The sequence below is a fragment of the Pogoniulus pusillus genome, chromosome 21 (genome assembly GCF_015220805.1).
Source record: "Pogoniulus pusillus isolate bPogPus1 chromosome 21, bPogPus1.pri, whole genome shotgun sequence".
Taxonomy (NCBI): domain Eukaryota; kingdom Metazoa; phylum Chordata; class Aves; order Piciformes; family Lybiidae; genus Pogoniulus; species Pogoniulus pusillus.
This window is the reverse complement of record NC_087284.1, coordinates 8,892,543-8,910,370: the sequence shown is the minus strand read 5'-3', so window position 1 is coordinate 8,910,370 and position 17,828 is coordinate 8,892,543. Positions and strand designations below refer to the sequence as shown.

Here is a 17,828-nt window from a genome sequence, read left to right as displayed (position 1 = left end):
CCTGGGCACACTGCTGGCTCATGTTCAGGCGGGTATCAATCAGCACCCCCAGATCCCTTTCTGTTTGCCTGCTCTCCAGCCACTCCGACCCCTCTATTCACTTTGATTTAGTCACTACTTTCTCAGTTTTGTTTCGCCTTCTTTGTCCTGTTTTTACTCTTCCCTTGAACCAAAAGGAAAGCCAATGTTACCAGCTTCCCCCTCGCTGGACAGCAAGTAAAATTCCTTGAAAGAGTGTTAGCTAACTGTAAAAAGGAGATGTATTGGCTAGAGCATTAAAACCCAAACAGAGCGAAAAAATGACTTAACTTCAGCATGTTCAGCATAAGCAGCCAGCTCCCTGATGCCAAAGTTTTCCTCAAACTCAGTACTTCAGAATGCATAAGATTACATCTGCTAACAACAAAAAAAAGTATCGGTCTCTCCCTGTTTAGACAAATCCTAACACACCAAAGTATTCAGCTATCTTGGGGCTGTGGACTGTGAACTTCTCATGATTCTTTGCTCTTTCTCAAGAGCTGCCAAGTGTATAAACTGTTCCCATTATTTACTCACAGATTAACAGTTGGTAAATTGGTCCCAGGGAATCGCTGAAGAATTTTCCTTATAACCATTTCCCTTACTTAAAAACAAGGAGGGAAAGGAAAAAAGCTAAGCACACAACGCCTCTCACAGCCCCCCCCAACCCTGCATGAATGTGAGAACTTCCTGCACTCAGAACAGCATGAATAGACCTGGCAAGTAGTCAGGGAGATAGTACAGGCCCATGAATGCTCTGAATTCAGCTTCTGTGCTGCCGCTAAATTAAAGGGATTCAGGAGCTGCACAAAGGCCTGGTTATTTAATTATATTATAAAATAAAAGGCTGAATCCATTAGACAGCATAGGAGAGTAACCCTTTCCTGGGTGCCTGTGCAGAACAAGCAGCCCAGTGACTCTGCCTAACCTTCTCCCTCTCCCCGGGGTGATGTCACCACCGCGCTGCTGCCAGCACCCAGCAGGGCTGGCCGTGGTGACACAGCTCTGCTCTACCTGCAGGCAAGAGCCTTCACCAGCTAGGTGGAGATAAACCATGCTGCTTTACTACTCCCTGGCTTGGTTGGGTTTTTTGTTTGGTTTTTTTTTGGAGGGGGAGGTTAACTTTTTTTAATCTTTGGCTCTCCATCTGCTGGGAAAAACCTGACACCTGCGAGCAAGCTACAACTCCCTTTGCCTCTGTGCCTGCAAGCCCTGACTAGATGTCACTATACCCAGCACTCGAATCCTCTTCTCACAGAAGCACAGAACCAACCAGGCTGCAAAAGACTTTCGAGATCATCCAGTCCAACCTAACACCTTCTGATCAACTACACCATGGCACTAAGTGCCTCATCCAGTCTCCTTTTAAAACAGCTCCAGGGATGGGGACTCCACCACCTCCCTGGTCAACCCATTCCAATGCCACTCTTTCTGTGAGGAACTTCTTCCTAACATCCAGCCTAAACCTACCCTGGTGCAGCTTGAGGCTGTGTCCTCTTGCTCTGTCGCTGGTTGCCTGGCAAGAAAGACCAACCCCCATCTGGCTACAACCTCCCTTCAGGTGGTTGAGGAGAGCAACAAGGTCTCCTCTGAACCTCCTCTTCTCTTTCACTTCAAATGCCTCCAACAAAAATAAAGCATGCACATTAATAAGAGTAACTGCAGCAGACAAACAATGAGATGACAAAACCTACTTTCTTCCAATCCTGCTACCTTCCTTCCAATCCTGCTACCTTCCTTCCCTTTATATCTATCAAGGAGCAAATGCACTCAGCAATCTGCCTTACAAGAGAGGGGAAAGGGGAAAGGATAGAGGAGGGAAGCAAGGGGGAGAAAGGGAAGGTAATTTTAGCTGCATATTCTAGGCTGAAAGGATCTACAGCTGTTTCTCTACGCTTTGCAATCTGCTGACAGTCTCAAAACAATGCTGTTCACAACTACGGTGACAAATACACACTCTCCTGCTCCCACGGTGTAAATAATATTGGTTGTTGGACAGGAACTCAAAATACTCTTCCTACTAATGCAGAACTGAAGCTGCTCAGGCCCCAGCAACGCACTATACAAAGGATCACATCCCACCTAGTGCTGCAAATTAAATGTAATAAATACCCCAGGCTCTAGCAGATCATTTTCCCCAGAGAAACACATTCTGCCACTGACAGAAGGAATATGGCTTAGTCCACTGCAGGCTATAAAGCATCTTAATCTTTGTGCTACAACATCTAGTGATACTGACAACTTCTTTTCGTTCTAGGTTTGTTACGAAGGTAAAAAGATGGAGGTTACAAAATAAACTGAACGAATGACAATACTTTATCACATGGATTCACTGAAGAAACACTCAAAATGCTCTTCACACAACAGACAATTCCAAAACAGAACTTGTAAAGCAAAATAAAGTAAAATAATGTATTTTCCATAATTTAATTAGGAAGAATTAAAGCTGTCGTTTGGTTAAGAGGATTAAAGAGACCCAAATCAAGCAGTTCTCAGTGCTATAGTCTAATCTTAAGAGGAATTAATACACTTATACAGATGATATCATTGTTCTGGAAGTTATGAGATGGAAATACTTTCTGCATTTAATACTGTGCAGTGTATCACACTAATCTTTAGTTTATTCACAGGTAATACACAGGCTATGGATTCTATTTTGGTTAATACAGACATGGGACATGAATTTCACGTCACCCAAAAAAACATACACACACAGAGCCACTTCACAGAGTTTAAACACTTCAAAGAGCTCAGATTGTCATTTTCAGTCAGTACTTTCTTTTATTAGCTAAGGCACCCATGACAGAAGCAGCTAATTGTTTGCACTGAAAGAATATAAGCTCAGGTCTACTTCTGATCATTGACATTTTAATCCACACAACCACACTACGAGCTCCAAGCTTTTCACTGGGCCAAGACTCCAAGAATCCTCAACTCTTGGAGTGAAACAGGAGGCAGAGAGGGGAAAAAAACCCACCAACCAAAACACAGCACCACCCAAAAAAACAAGACAAGCAAAGCAAAAAAACACTGTCATATGCTTACACAGTACACAGCTTTCAACAAGTTCCCATTGCTAAATTGCATCTCCCACACATATATGATTAGCTTCACTTCAAGCAACCTGCAAAACATCATGTCTTAGTGTCTGTCGTCAGGAAATAATGGTACAAGAACAATCTGAGGGATCCCTAGCCTGTTAACCCCAATACATTTTACATCCTAACCTTCCCCCCAGCGTTCCACAACTTCATTTGTAAGTTTTTTGCCATTAACTTTTTTATTCCAACAGTCAAGCTTTATAGCACGACGGCAAATACAGAGGGATGCAGAAATCCACTTGCGACATACACTATTAGGTTGTCTCAGACATAATTAAGTTTCATAAATAACATGACTGCTAACAGAGACTGTTGTCCCCTAGGGGTCTGTCTGTCCCACTAAGTAACGCACAGCAGCAGGAAAAAATATGCTCCTCCATCACTTAGGATTTGGGTCAATAACTGTAAAACAACTGGTGATAAGTCATCACTGGTAGACCTCACCAACCATCATATGAGCAAGCAGATTGCGTGCGGAGCTTTGCTGCTTACAAGACTCTTAGCACAAATGCAGGGCTACCTACTTATCTGCCTTGAAGAACAACAAAAGTATAGAGGATCAAATAGGAAGAAAAAATGATTGACTGAGAGAACAACGACATGCCACTGTAAGCAATTCTGATCAGAACGCTCACTGTCCACTTAGAAACTAACAAGTTAGGAGGCAGCTTTAAAACTGATGAGAGCTGCTTAGATAAAGACCGGCTTACATAAAAGCAGAATCACGGCTAGGGAGAACTTTAAGCTTTTCTGTACCATTTATTTTAAAGCAAATAATAAGTTGAACTAGGCATAGTTATTGTTTAAAGAAGCATGCAGCCTTTTCAAAGGAAAGGAGTTGGTATTACTCTCATCGACTGAAGGTGCCCGAAACACAGGTTTTGTTCTACCCTTAATGCTGCATCTGAAATTCTCTCCTCACCAGAGCACACATTCAGAAAAGTAGTGGTCTGCTACTTATCTTAATTACAGGTCTTACTATCTCTTTCTCCGTGGACGCAAAGCTTCATAAATGGAACAAACAGGAAGAGAAACTGCATTCACATTACATAATGAGGTCTATGTAAATCGCACCTACAGCCTAGGGTCCTGAACTTCAAAGGCATTCCAGCTCCTCCTCCAGTTACCCCTTGGAGCAAGGCCCATTGTTTTGTCTTCATTTAAATAAGTTGGCATGGCACTTGGAGTGCTTGCAGATGAGAGGAACCGGTTCAAGTGGCTATTATAGGGGTTTGAGGCTTCTGAATGCAGTTCAGAGCTTAGTGATGTTGGGTCTGAAGACTCCCATTGCCACTGGACAAGACCAAGAACAATTAACATCCTTCAGATGGCCAAATTTACCTCTAGCCCTCAAAAAAAAAAAAAAAAAAAAAAAAGAAGAAGAAAGTGTTTAAACTTCCAAAATCTCCTCCACTTAAGGAAGTTTCATTTTCCTTCTACACCGAGAACTAAGTTAAATAAAACTGGGAGAGGAAAAAAAAATCCCCAAATCCCCTGCACCATCAGTATGTAAACAATTATTCTTAGCTGTCAAAGCGAGGAAGACATAGCTAGTTGGGCAATGAGTATTTGCAGCATCTCTCCAAACACGTCAAAGCCAGCTGGAAGAAATTTTACTTCTCCATTGACAGAAAAAGCTTCGAAGAATAGTGTGCCATGTCGTGAAACCAAATGATTTTTCACTCTAGGAGATCTTTTTTCCCCCTGATTTAGCAGCTGTAACGTTGAAACGCAATGCTCTTCAAAGAATTTTTGCCCGCCCAATAATGAGGGGAGGGATGGGGGAAGGGAAGGGGTGCCAACACCCCAAAGAAATTGTGCAACACTGTCGTTCTTCCACGTATTTGAAACACAACCCAAGGAGCACAAAGGCTCAGGCCTCAGGACCAGCTATTTAGCAAGAGAGGGAAGCAAAAAGAATCCCCACTGCAACAACTGGCATAAATAATTTGGACTATTAACTTACGCGACTAAATGATTTTGTGACAGTAGCAGGGGGTGAGGAAGGGGATGGTTTAGACAGGTGATTGCTGCCAGTGCTTTGGTTTTGAAAAGCAAACACCCAAATGGGTATGCCAGCACTGACACCACAGAAAACAGGTTTTCACTACTAATTTTGCCTACCTCCCATCCTGAACAGAATTTTAACAAGACACAATACTGTTATTCATGTACGAGGCACAGAAGACTCTCTGCTGCTAGGACAGCTGATGCATTCCAACAGGCAAGTGATGACTATTCTCCCCATGCAATATTTTATTACACACAAAAGTAAATTAAGAGTCGATTAAAATAAACCATAAATGAAAATACTTCAGTTTAAAATTCACCAATAGCTAAGACCACTTCAGTATTTAACAGAAAAGTGTTCCATTAGAATTTGCCACTAGTTATTTCTGGAACTTTTTGTCTGTCAATATAAAAGACTGAGCAAATGACAGCTTAATGGAGGGAAAAAAATATATATCAATCTACAAATGCAAGTTATTTTATAGTGAAAATAGTTAAAATTACTCCCTCCAAAAAGGTAACTGTTTCCAAAAGATCTTGGAAGGATTACACAAAGAATAAATCGAGGCATCGTTGAGTAAAGCATGAAAATTCTAGATTTTGGGCTTCCAAGACATTTTATGTTAAACCTGCAGGTCTTAACTACCTCAAGCCTATACTCTGTCATCACCACGCAGCTAGAATTTTAACACAAGTTTCAGGAATGATTATCATAAGTAAGACATGGTTGATTATTTTAAAAGTGAGGACGTGGTTTTCCTGTGAAGTTCCTTAAATACCCCATGTCTCAGAACGCCTGTCTCACAGCCAAATCTAAACAAGAGTTACTATACAGCCATTTTCCATTGACTTGAAAACTTGGTTACAAAGGTTGGTCGTATTTCTCTTAAACATCTTTAAGAAGGGTAAAAATAAGCTGGAACTGCATGGTCAAGGCAGTGCTTATCACAGAACCACAGAACTTTAGAGGTTGGAAGGGACCTCCAGAGATCATCAAGTCCAACCCCCCTCTCAAGGCAGGAGCACCCAGGGTAGTTCGCATAGGAATGCACCCAGGGGGGTTGGAAAGTCTCCAGAGAAGGAGACTCCACAACTTCTCTGGGCAGCCTATTCCAGTATTCTGTCACCCTCGCTGTAAGGAATTTTATCCTCATGTTGAGCTGAAACCTTCTATGCTCCAGTTTGTACCTGTTCCTCATTGTCTTATTGCTGCTGACCACCGAAAACAGAAGAGCCTAATACAGTCCACCCTTGCACTTGACTTAGTTTCCCCACACAAACTGCACAGACTCCAAGCATCAAAGTCTATTCCATTTGAATCCCTGCGCACACAAAAAAGACTTACCAAAAAAACCCTCCAAGGTAAACTCAACATTCACTTCTCTGGGTCAAAGAGTGAAGTTACTACAAGGTTATTTCAGACTTGTGGCTTTCCAGAGTGCAAATGCTCAACTGAGCAAAAGTTCTAAAACAGAGCAATAAAAGCGAGTCAAGGGAAGCTGAAAGCAAGTACATGCATAGATCTGCCTGCTTTAAAATGCCAACCTGTCCCATTCCACAAGCAGTGAAATGACAAAACACTGAGAACTCATTCAGATTCTTTCCTTTTACTGTTCAAGGCAAATGCAAATTCAGTCTCTGTGTGGTTTTGGTTTTTAATAAATCAAGGTACCTCAAGACCCTAAGCAGTTCATTCAAAATGCCCACCCTTTAAACCCCCTTGCCCACAGAGGGAAATGCAGCCCAGTACATGTGCACTGCACACATTCCATCCAAATGAAAAAGCTGAGTGTAACAAGTAACACTCTTCAGATTTGCTCTCTCTAAGCTTCTATTCTATGGATTTCTGCATGCATGTCCTTTCCCAACTGACCTTCTCAGACATGATGCTTTAGATTTGTTCGGGGCTTCTTTTAGTTCCAGAGAGACAACGAATCTCTCTTTATATTGTTTTACAAAACTACAAAGTAGGTTTTGGTAGTTAAGAAGAACATACCAGTTGCTAACATGGTTTCAAATGAGCTTTTCTTTTTTCTGACTATTTAATAGTACCTTCCCAAGAAGCATGCAGTGCTTTTAGATGTGTAGCAGTCTTGTCAGTGCCCTAAGAGAACAGATGGATGCTTTAATTGTACAAGGGCTCTTAGGTGTATCGGCAGCTCCACCATCAAGAGGATGTTTATGCACAGTTTCAAACAGCAACAAAGACATGTAAGGAAATGGCTTGTGAGATATGGAAAGAGGGATAGCATGGAAATATATAAAGGGGGGGGGGGGGGGGCAGAGGGAAGAGACTGCTGCATTCTGTGCTGCAGCAGTGAGGAAATTCAGCTCCTGGATGTACGGATTTAGGTACTACATATTTAGTATATATAGTAACTCTCATGTACATCACACTGCAATCTCCTGCCTCGCTACTTCACACGTACTTCAATTCTAGATTCTAGCCAGAAGTACAAGGGAATTTAGGAGTTGCAAAAGGCAGCGTACTTAACAGCTGTCACATACCAAAGCTCAGCTGTGGTTTCACCAGCATTCCAGCATTATCTGCACAGCTCCTCCTGCCCAGAAAGAGAGGCTGCTGCGTCCTCAGCGTCCCTGAAAGCTGCCTACCTTGGAAAGACCCCGTTCCGACTGCAAGGAGAAGAGCTACGCACAAGAACAAGTGGAGCAAGCCAAAGGCACTGCAGCCATTTTAAACTTTCCTGCAGAACAGGCCTGGAAATTTCACTACTTTGGTCCCACCAAATCCCCCTGGATTTCAACAAACTATGTAATTGAAATGCGAGTTTCCCTCAGCGGCAAGTTCTAGGTATTACTTGTCTTTGCAGGAGGTACCAACAGAAACGATTAGGAAGTAAAAGAATGTGCATCCAAGTCACATCACAAAGGAGAGAGGGAGGGGAAGTGGGGAGCCAGGGGAGGATTCAACATAAAGGCAGTCCTCGGCAGAGACTGCTTTTCTTTTCAGTTTCTGGCAAGTTCACAGAGATATCTCCTGCCCTTTTATTTTAACCATCTGTTAAAAAACAAACATGCATTCACACTAATGCGAATTCATTTCTTTCATGCTAAGTAAGACAATGGTTTTCCGAACTGATTCAGTGCTCCAAAGGCAGCTCTTCACGGCACAGTTGGTCTCCCACCCTCAGTTAAAAAGTGTTTTCCTCCCTTAAACAGCACTTGGGCACCTTAAATCGAATCTACCCATGTAGTAAATAGCTGAACAGAGTTATTCACCAAGCAGTGCAGCAAGTAGCTACTAATATGTCACATTCCATCCACAAAGCTCAGCACTGCCAGCCCTGCAGTGGGTTTATGCAAGAATAAGCATCTAAAACCATGTTTCCATCCACAATGCTCCAAGTCTTACTGCAACTACCAAGTGTGGTTTTCCTTTTTAAGAAAAAAGGCAACCTAACAATTGCTTAGATCACTGCAACTGATTCTGACACTAGATCTTCTACACTTACCTACATACTGGACAGAACACCGCCTGTAGTGGACAAAGCTGGATTTGTTTGCTCCTCACAGCACTCTAAAAGGTCACATGAGCAAAAAACATCCCTTCCCAAATAAAACCTGACAGCCAGTTGCAAAATTAACACCCCTAATTACACCTGGCATTTCTTAATATTCTGCCTATAGGCAATCATCTACTGACGAGCAACAGATGTGAGGAGACCAGCAGGTGCGAAAGCCCCGTGTCGCATCAAAGAACAGAGAATAGAACGGTGGCCAAATGCCAGGATCACAAATAACGTCACCTTTCAGTAGGGAAACAAAAACACCTCAAAGATCCACTCTACGGAGTCTTTAAGATCACGTTACTTGTGCTCCTTGCCAGGCAGATGCTCCAAAACACAGCACTGCACATGACTGCACCCTCACTTTTCATGCTAAGTCTCCAAAACAAGTAACTAGTTTTGCAGTTTCAGAATTACCAGGTGGGTGTATCAGGCTATTTTCCCTTCTACATATAAATCATAGAATCACTTTGAGCCATAAAGACCTTAAAGATTACGAAGTCTAACTATTATCTACCAACCAAGGCCAGTGCTAAACCATGTCCTCAGCACCACATCTTCTAAACCTTCAAAGGCTGGGAGCCTGTTCCAGTGTTTAACAACCCTTAACAACAACAGTGAAGGAGCTTCTTCTAATATAAAGTCTGAAGGAATTTCTTTTAGTATCTATCTAAACCTCCTCTGCTGCAACTTGAGGCCATTTCCTCTTGTCCTATCCCTTGTCACTAGGTAGAAGAGACAGACCCCCACCTCACTACCACCTCCTTCCAGATAACTGCAGAGTGAAGAGGTCACTCCTCAGCCTCCTTTTCTCCAGACTGAACAACCCCAGTTGCCTCACCCGTTCCTCCTAAGACTTATTCTCCCAAGATGCAGAAATCAACGCCACTGGGACAACTTATGTTTCACCAAATTGTTTTTTACAAAGCAATAAGGAATATTATAACTTGTCTGTGAAAAGCCATCTGGATCACAGCCACTGTTATGGTTTTAGGAACAGTTTAGTAAGGCTTACCTAATCGGTCTCCCAGCGACGATATCATGACTCTAATTGCACAATGGATTCTTATACAGTTCTACAACGCAGTACCTCAGCAGAAAGTTATTTAACCATATCCTTGAAGTAGAGATTAATTATTCCAAACTTCAAGGACAGTTATCTTTTGTTGAGATAGGTTTCAACAGGAAAAAGTTTACATGCATGACCAGTCACTAATGCCCAATTCTGTTCAAACTGATGTTACAAGGAGTAGGATCAGACCCTTACAGCTGTAAGAATTTTGTTTTGGCAACAGTATTATCTGTTTAATGATCAGAATTAAGAGACTGATGAAATCAACTACATTCACATTGGAAGAAAAGGAGATACCAAAATAAAAATGCACTAACCACATTTTGAAACAAACCAAGGCAACATATAGCACTTTTACCATCTTAGGGTCACATTTTGGGGGGCTTCTACATCGGGAACTCTGCATTAAAAAAAAAAACAAACACTATTTCATGTGCAGAATGTTTGTGGATACTACTTAGGGAAGCTGTTTTGTCATAGCAGAAAAATCCTAACTCTGCAGTTCTCCCAGCAATTTTCTTGTATTTTCCAGATTCTGCAACTGGAGAAGTTACCAACCCACAGTAAAATCACTGGCTGTATGACCTGATCTTATTTGGAATATGCAATGTTAAGTTTCAGTACAATAACCTTCATCTTAAAACTCTCTCCAGAAACAAACAAAAGAACCCACTAAAGTCACCACTGGGCTCTCCTCTCTCTCCACTCCAAGAGGATTAGGTGAAAGAATTCTTTATAGCAGCAATGCAATAAATCCAGCCTAGGTTTATGACTTTTCACATCACTACAAGACTGGGATCACCAAATCCTACTGAGACAGCTTGCAGGAAATTACACGGGTAGAGATGCTAGTGATTCACTGTCCATCGGGACAAGCCTGGCTGCTTAAATCAATGAAGTTCCAGGTGAATAAGAAACCACTGTTTTATAGCTTTCTGCAGTGTATGATCCTAGAAGATCACTTATAAAAACGGTACTTCTGTTAACTAATACACCTAATCTGGAGACCGAAACCCACTCCTCTTTTCAGTTTAATTTGATGTGGGCTTTTTTTTTAAGCATTTCTTCTTCCCTCCCTTTCATCTTCAGGAGTCTGCATGTGTATACATATATAAAATAAGGAAGCAGAGATAACTTGCCAAGACAGTTACATAAAATCAGCATGTTTACATGTCAGTAGTTTTTTTTTTAAGCTGGTTTTGGCTGGTCTGGTGCATTAGATGCTGCAACCCTTCTGCTACAAGCACCTGATCACAGGTGTTTTAAATGTTGATCACAGATCCTCTTAAAGAGATAAAGGTTTAAAAAATCTGCACTTTTGATGTAGAGGCATACTACTTAGCATATGAACTTGCATAAGAAATTTGCATTAGCTTAATCCTATGCATGCATACAGAAACACATTTATCTAGCAGTTTTGTACAAGGAAGTCCAAAACGTATGAGCTACAATAACAATCAAGCTGAGACTCTTAAATAAAACAGGGTTGGAACATCCACATTCAACATTATTTAATGTATTAAAACTATATGCAAACGGGCTTAACTGTAAGGCTCAGCTATGTTTTCTGACTGGGTTTTCTTCACAATGCATGCAGTTAGGAAAAGGAAGCACACAGTTACCCATTTTCAAACATGTCTGTATATGTCAAACTAATGGTGGGATTGGAAATAAAAAGCACCAACATCTCTACCAGCATCACCTGCTGACGTCCACCCTCTACAGCGCAGCAGGAAAACATGCAGAACTCCCTCATCAGAAAAAATACTTCAGCTCCTTTCTAACCCAAGATATCGAAGCTATTTATGCCAATCCATTGAAGGAATACTATTTATCCACTTGTTACACTGGGGTCACTATACAAAAGACCGAGAAAGCTGAAGAAAAGATGATCTGACCACTTGCCACCACTCCTACATTCTCTTCCGAATAAAGAAGGGCACCTACCTAGCGTGCTGCTCTCCTTCCCACCCTGCCAACACCACCTCTATCTGACATTCAGCAGAATTCACTCGAGACCCCAGTCTCTGTATTTTCCAATACTAAAGCACTGAATTCTCATGGTTCAGAGAAGGACCACTCTGCTCAGCCAACCCAGCAAAGTAATTGCTACTTTGTTGGCATGCCCTTATCTTTGGATACCATATTTAGCTATTTCACAGGAAAACTTACTAGATACCTGAATGCTAACTTGGACATTAAAAAAAATTCTTCTTGGAGATGAATGAGACAGTTAAAACACAAAGAGTACCGCAATTACAGTAAGTATTTTATACAAACCAATTCAACTGACATAGAAGGTATTTTTAAACCTCTCCAGAACTGCACAAGGTTGCATAATTAACACGTGGGAGCTAACTTTTACATCCAATGCTCCCTAAATTCTGTACTGCAAGTTTCAACAGCAAAGCTGCATTTAAAGGCCTTTTCATTACAGCCGTTCCGACTACCCCTCTTTCAAAGGCTACCTCCAGGACTTGCCTGTCTCTCGGCTGACTCCCGCCACTCTAACGAAGGGGAAATTTGATCTCAAGTACTAACAACACAGAAAGCTAAGTAGAGGATTTTGTTTGCAGGAATGCACTGTTCTCAGCTGAGGAATTTGCGTGCCTCGTACAGTTGCAACCTATTTCAGGAGCAAAACTGCGCGGAGCTTTCCCTTTCTGAACAGGCTCCCCGGGACCTCTGCTCCGCTATCAGGCGGAGCAGGTCGGAACACACAGCTCAGCTAAACCGTAAGCGAGCTGCCGGCATATTGCAAACACTTCCAACAGCAGCACTGATACATTTTTCGTCGGTAAAGAAAACAGTACATTAAGGATGAATTAACCTCGAACGCCCAAGTGCCGCTGCTGGAAATGGAAAACGAGAGGACAGCGACCTCCATTACCCACGCTTTGAAGGGGGCAGAGGGGTGCCGCTCTGGCACAGCGTCAGCTTTGGGGCAGCCTAGAGCTTCTAAATGCCACTAACACCCCGGGTTCCCCCGGCAGCTGGCTTGGAGCAGCTCTGCCCATCACCGCAGGGGAGCTCCCCCGCACGTCCCCTCCCCGGCGCGGCGACACCCACGGGTCACCGTCCCTGCAAGAGGAGACGGGTCTGGTGCCAGCCCCGGCCCCCGCGGAGAAGCAGCACCCAGCCGCTCGCTGGTCGCCCCCCTCCGAAGGGCCACCGCCCCGCCCCTGCCCCACTCACCGGCGTAGAAGCGGATGAGGCAGCCGGTCTCCGAGTCCATGCCCTCCTCCTGCACCCGCCACAGGTCCCGGAAGCCCAGCTGGGAGAGGTAGTCGTTCTGGATTTGTAGCGGCTTCTCGTGGGCCTCCAGCCGCCGGCTGGTCTCCCCGTGGAGCTGCACGTACAAGGCGGGCGGCCCCGCCGGTAGCTCCCGCCCGCCGGCCGCGCCCGCCGGCGCCCCCTCTGCCCGCCCTGGGGGCAGCTCCCCGGGGCAAGGGGGTCCCCGGCCCGGTCCCGCACCTGCTTCCACCCCGTCAGGGAGCACCGGTTCCACTTCCAGCTCTTCCGAGGAGGATGATCCGCCGCCGCTACTATAGGGGTCCAGCCGGTCAGAAACGCTTTCGGCGCTGGGGCTGAAGCTCTCCGTGTCGGAGCCGGCTGGCCCCAGCTCCCCCAGAAGGGAGGGGCAGGAGAGCGGCGGCCCCACCAGGTACAGTTCGGCCGGCGGCGCCGCGGGGCTGAAGTCAGAGGGTGCCGGGCTTGGCCGGCCGCCGGCCAAGTCACCTTCCTCGGTGCTGCCACCCAGGAGCAAGTGGCCGGGCCGGGCCGCCTCCCCAAAATCTCCTCCGGCCAGACCGCTCCGCGTCCCTCGCTGGCTCCATGGCCTCTCCTCCGGTTGCGGCCGCTGTCCGTCCGCCGCGGACTCGGGCGGTGCCTCGGCAGAGGCCGCCACCGGCTCCTGTGGGGGCTGCGGCGCCGCGCCTGCCTTGCCGAGCACCCGCACTACGCTGCTGCCGCCCCGGTGGCCGAGCTGCTGCAGCCGAGCGGCCACTTCGGCTGCCGTGGTCTCCAAGGTGCAAAGCACCGGGCGCATGTAACAGTTCATATGCCGCTCGTAGACGTGGACGCAGCCCCGCTGCAGGTCCCGGCGCACCCAGTCCCGCTCCGGGGGTTGCAGGGGTTGTAGCTGACGGGGTGGCTTCAGCAGCAGTGCCTTCCTGTCCAAACTGCGGGTGCCCAGCGAGGCGGCGTGGGCAGCAGCGGGCGAGGAGGCAGCGACGGAAAGGTTCCTCTTCAGCCTCCCCCGCCGCAAGAGCAGGGAGTTGGCGTTGCCGGCTCCGCCGGGGGCCGCCGGAGTCCCGCTGGCCGCCAGCGCCGCAGAGGGAGCGAAGCCGCCGGCTACCCCTCGCCTTCGCCTCGCGCCGCCGACTCCTTTACCGTCCAGTTGCCCGCCGCCGCCCGACGGTTCCACGCCACTTTCCGTGCCAGGCGCCGCCTGTTTCTTCCTGCACGGGGAGCTGCCCTCCGGATCCCCGCGCCCGCTGTCCACCGATGGTGCTTCATTTGCTCGCTGTTGCGCGGGCTCCATTGCCCGCGGGGCCGGGGATGCCGCCGCCCTGCTGGGAGCGCCGCTCGGAGAGCCGGCGCGGCTGGCTGTGGGGGCGAGCGGAGCGCGGCGCCGCGTTCCGGGCGGGATTACGTAGCAGCGGGGAGCATTCCGCCGGTGCCCTCGCGCCGCGCGCCCGACTCAGCCCCGCTCCGCAGCTGCCGCCAGCGCCATTAGGGGAGCGGCCGCCGCGGCTCATGAATATTAAGCAGCCCCCACCCGCCGCCGCCAGGGACCGCCGGGGAAGGCGGCTCGCGGGGTGACGCCACCGCTCGCGCGGCAGGGCGGGGCCTCGCCGGTAAACACAACGTGACCGCGGCTGAGGCGGGAGCGGGGTCGCGCCCGCGCCGGCCTTGCCGGGAAGTGTAGTTCCGAGGCTGCCGCCCGCCGAGTACCAGTCCCGGCAGCGCGCCTTCACTGCAGCTCGGCTTCCCGCCGCGCTTGGTGCCGTCGCTGTTGTCCGCAGCGGGGAGCGTCGGGTCCCATTTCTTCAGGCAGACGTGCTTGCTGCGGCCGTCTTCCAGCCTTTCTCCCTGGAGGCGGGCAGGCGGCGGGGGGGATCGCTGCTTGGCGTGCCTGAGGGCTGTCCTTCCGGCCCCACGGTCGGGTCACGCCATAACGGGCAGCGCCGCCTTGGCTTAGGCGGCCTGCAGCAGCTCCGTGCGGCCTGCGTCCCGTGGTGCCTTACAGCTCTGGTCGTCGTCCAGCGTCTCTTCACCTCCCCCACCCGCCGTTTCCGAAGGCGTGTGACCGGCCAGGCGTGAGGCCTGGAGCGCAGAACGTGCTGGAGATCACTGTGCTTCCCCTCGCTTACGAATCGCACAGTGGTGGGGGCTGGAAGTGACCTCAGGAGGTCGTCTCGTCCAACGCCCCTGCTAAACCAAGTACACCTGGATCAGGTTGCATGGCAACGTGTCCAGTTGGTTTTAAAATCGCCAGACGAGAAGACTCTACAGACCTCTATGCAGCCTGTTTCAGTGCTCTGTCACCCTCACAGTTTTCCTTAAGTTCAAGCATAGTGTCCTGGGTTCCAGTACCCGTTGTACTCCAGTATTGGGTTCTAGTACCTTCTCTCACTACTGGGCACCACTAATAAAAGCCCAATCTGATCCTCACGACCTCTGCTCCTTGCATATTTTTATGTGTTGATAAGATCTCCTCTGAGACTTCTCTTTTCCACAGGTCTCTCAACCTCTCCTCAACAGAGAAATGCTCCAGTCCCCTTCTATCCTTCATGGCCTTCTGTTGGACTCTTATCCAGTGGTTTGCTGTCCCACTTGACCCCAGGGAAGCGTACTGTGCCACCACACCTTATAGCACATGCCTTAATCCATTTAAAAATGACTCCCAGGACTTTGTCCTATGCTCAGTGCTTATATTCCTTAAGTCTTAGCACAAGATTTGACAGAAACAGCTGGTCAAGGGAAACTGTACGGCCTGGAATGCTGATAATGTGTACAGTCACCCTTCTGCAGTGCCTCACTGGGAATGTCAGTGCTTAGCTGTAATTGCTGGCTAATATCCACCTGGCAGCACACTCAAAACGATTTTGCAGCTGCAGTGACCATACCCATTCCACTGACGCTCTCCCTGTTGGTTATCTCAGTCCAGAACTCAAGCACTGAGCTGGAGCAATCTCTCATCTGAGAAGGGAGATCTCTCCAGATCCAGGATGGAGAGATATGTGGAAAGGTGGGTGAGGTAGACAGACAGATGGCCAGCCACACGCACCAAGAAAGATCTGCTTTGTAAGTAGACTCACAGAGAAAGCTCAGTGCTGTTTGCCACTGTACTTTACAGACTAAAATCACTGAAAATCCTTATTTCTTGAAAATTGTTTAAAAACAGAGAGTAAATAGCAACATTTTTCCCAAAAAAAATGTGACTCAAAATGAATTTCTGAAAAGGAAAACTGAAGTCCAATCAATTCAATTAGCAGTATGAAAGTGTGAGTTTTCATACTGTAAGGACACCATACTATGGCATTTATTCAGAGAAATCTCATGCTCTTGGGGATGTTTTAGCTGAGTAATGCCAGTTGGATGGGGCTGCAACTGCCTGAAACGTTTCTTTTTAATACATTTTGTAAAATCATAGTGAAACATCTTGCCAGATATTCAACAAAAATGCTGTAGACTGCAATAAAGTGGGAATTGGGGGCACTTAATCAGTTACATCAACTGTTAGGGAAAATAAATCATCACTGAGATAAACCCTTAGTGAAACATTTTTAGTTAGTGGAGTGGTTTTTAGTCCATATGTATAATGTATGAACCATAAATAGACCAGAACCATAATAAAACCAAAGTTTACCTCTCCTTATGAAACATTCCTCCACACTTACACATACCCTGTACATGCAGATGAAACACGTCCCAGAAAACAGAGCTATTCCCTAAGAAACGTGCTGTAGAAATATCTGACTACCTTTTAAAGGTTTATGTAACACTGAAGCTGATGTTTTACTTTTGTATGGGAGCCAGACATTTTCTGAACAGCACCATCTGTAAATTAATTATGCTCTGACCGTGCAGTTCACTGGCCCGTATCTGGAGTTCGAGTCACCAGCAAGTGCCTTTGAATTCCTGAGGCATGACACAGCCAAGACCACATCCAGAGCAGAAACTGACAGAAGATGAGGCAGCAGTTATCTGGTAAAGATTTAAACTGCTGCCCCAAACCTTTGACAGTAGCAGCACGCAGCACAAATGCAGCACCAAGTATAATGAGCTCTGTTTCTGGCTGCTTCATATGTTCTGGTTTATTTCTACTGCTTGCACCACCTTCATGCCACCTACTTTATGAAGGTTACTCTGGGTCTCCTGATTTAATGTGGGAGAGAAATATTTTATGTGCAAGCACAGACACTCAGAAAAAGGACACAGCAAGCTCTAGGGACATTTTTCTTAACAGTAGTACTTGAATAAAAGAGTTTCTAGAAAACAGTTTTTAGCCCTTCTCTTATTTAGAGGAAGCAGGGAGAGAGAAGCTCTACTTCAATTGTTCAAATACCTGGAACAGGCTCACAGAAAAAATCCAGAACAGAGATTCTCCAGTGTTACTTAGGAACACAGAACCAAAGAGAGGTCTCCTGGGGCATCACCCAGTTTCCTCTCGTCACTGGAGACACCACATCTTACATGTTAGTGATGTCTCCCTAAGAGGGTAGACAAACATGCTAAATATCATTTTTAAATGTGCTGAGCTGATTTGTCCTCTGCTCTAACTGGAAGACTGTTCAAGGGCTACTCTGCCCTTGCTGCTGGAAACTTCCAGTTTTGAGCCTGATTTTTTGTAGTTTATACCCATTTACCCACATGGCAGTGTTAAATTGCCCTTTGACTCAAATAGCTTTGTTTTTTTTTAACAGCAGAGTGTTTATCCCTATGGTACTTGTAGGCAGCAATAGTATCCCTTGGCAGACTTTGTATTTTCTCTTTGAGAGACTAAACACTCTCCTTTTGTCTCCACTGATGAGATAGTCCACATAGTGTAGGAATACATAGTTAAGATAATTTGAATAGCCTTGGCTTAGGTCC

General features: G+C 46.3%; 1 protein-coding gene across 1 annotated transcript in view; it reads right to left on the bottom strand.

Moving 5' to 3' along the window:
- Positions 1–15,288, bottom strand: part of PHLPP1 (PH domain and leucine rich repeat protein phosphatase 1) — a 163,243-nt gene extending 147,955 nt beyond the window's left edge. Inside the window, exon 1 of the mRNA XM_064160853.1 lies at positions 12,924–15,288. Within this exon, the coding sequence (XP_064016923.1) occupies positions 12,924–14,271 (1,348 nt within the window). The 5' untranslated portion in view covers positions 14,272–15,288. The remainder of the gene's footprint in view (positions 1–12,923) is intronic.
- Between the last annotated feature and the right edge of the window lie 2,540 nt (positions 15,289–17,828).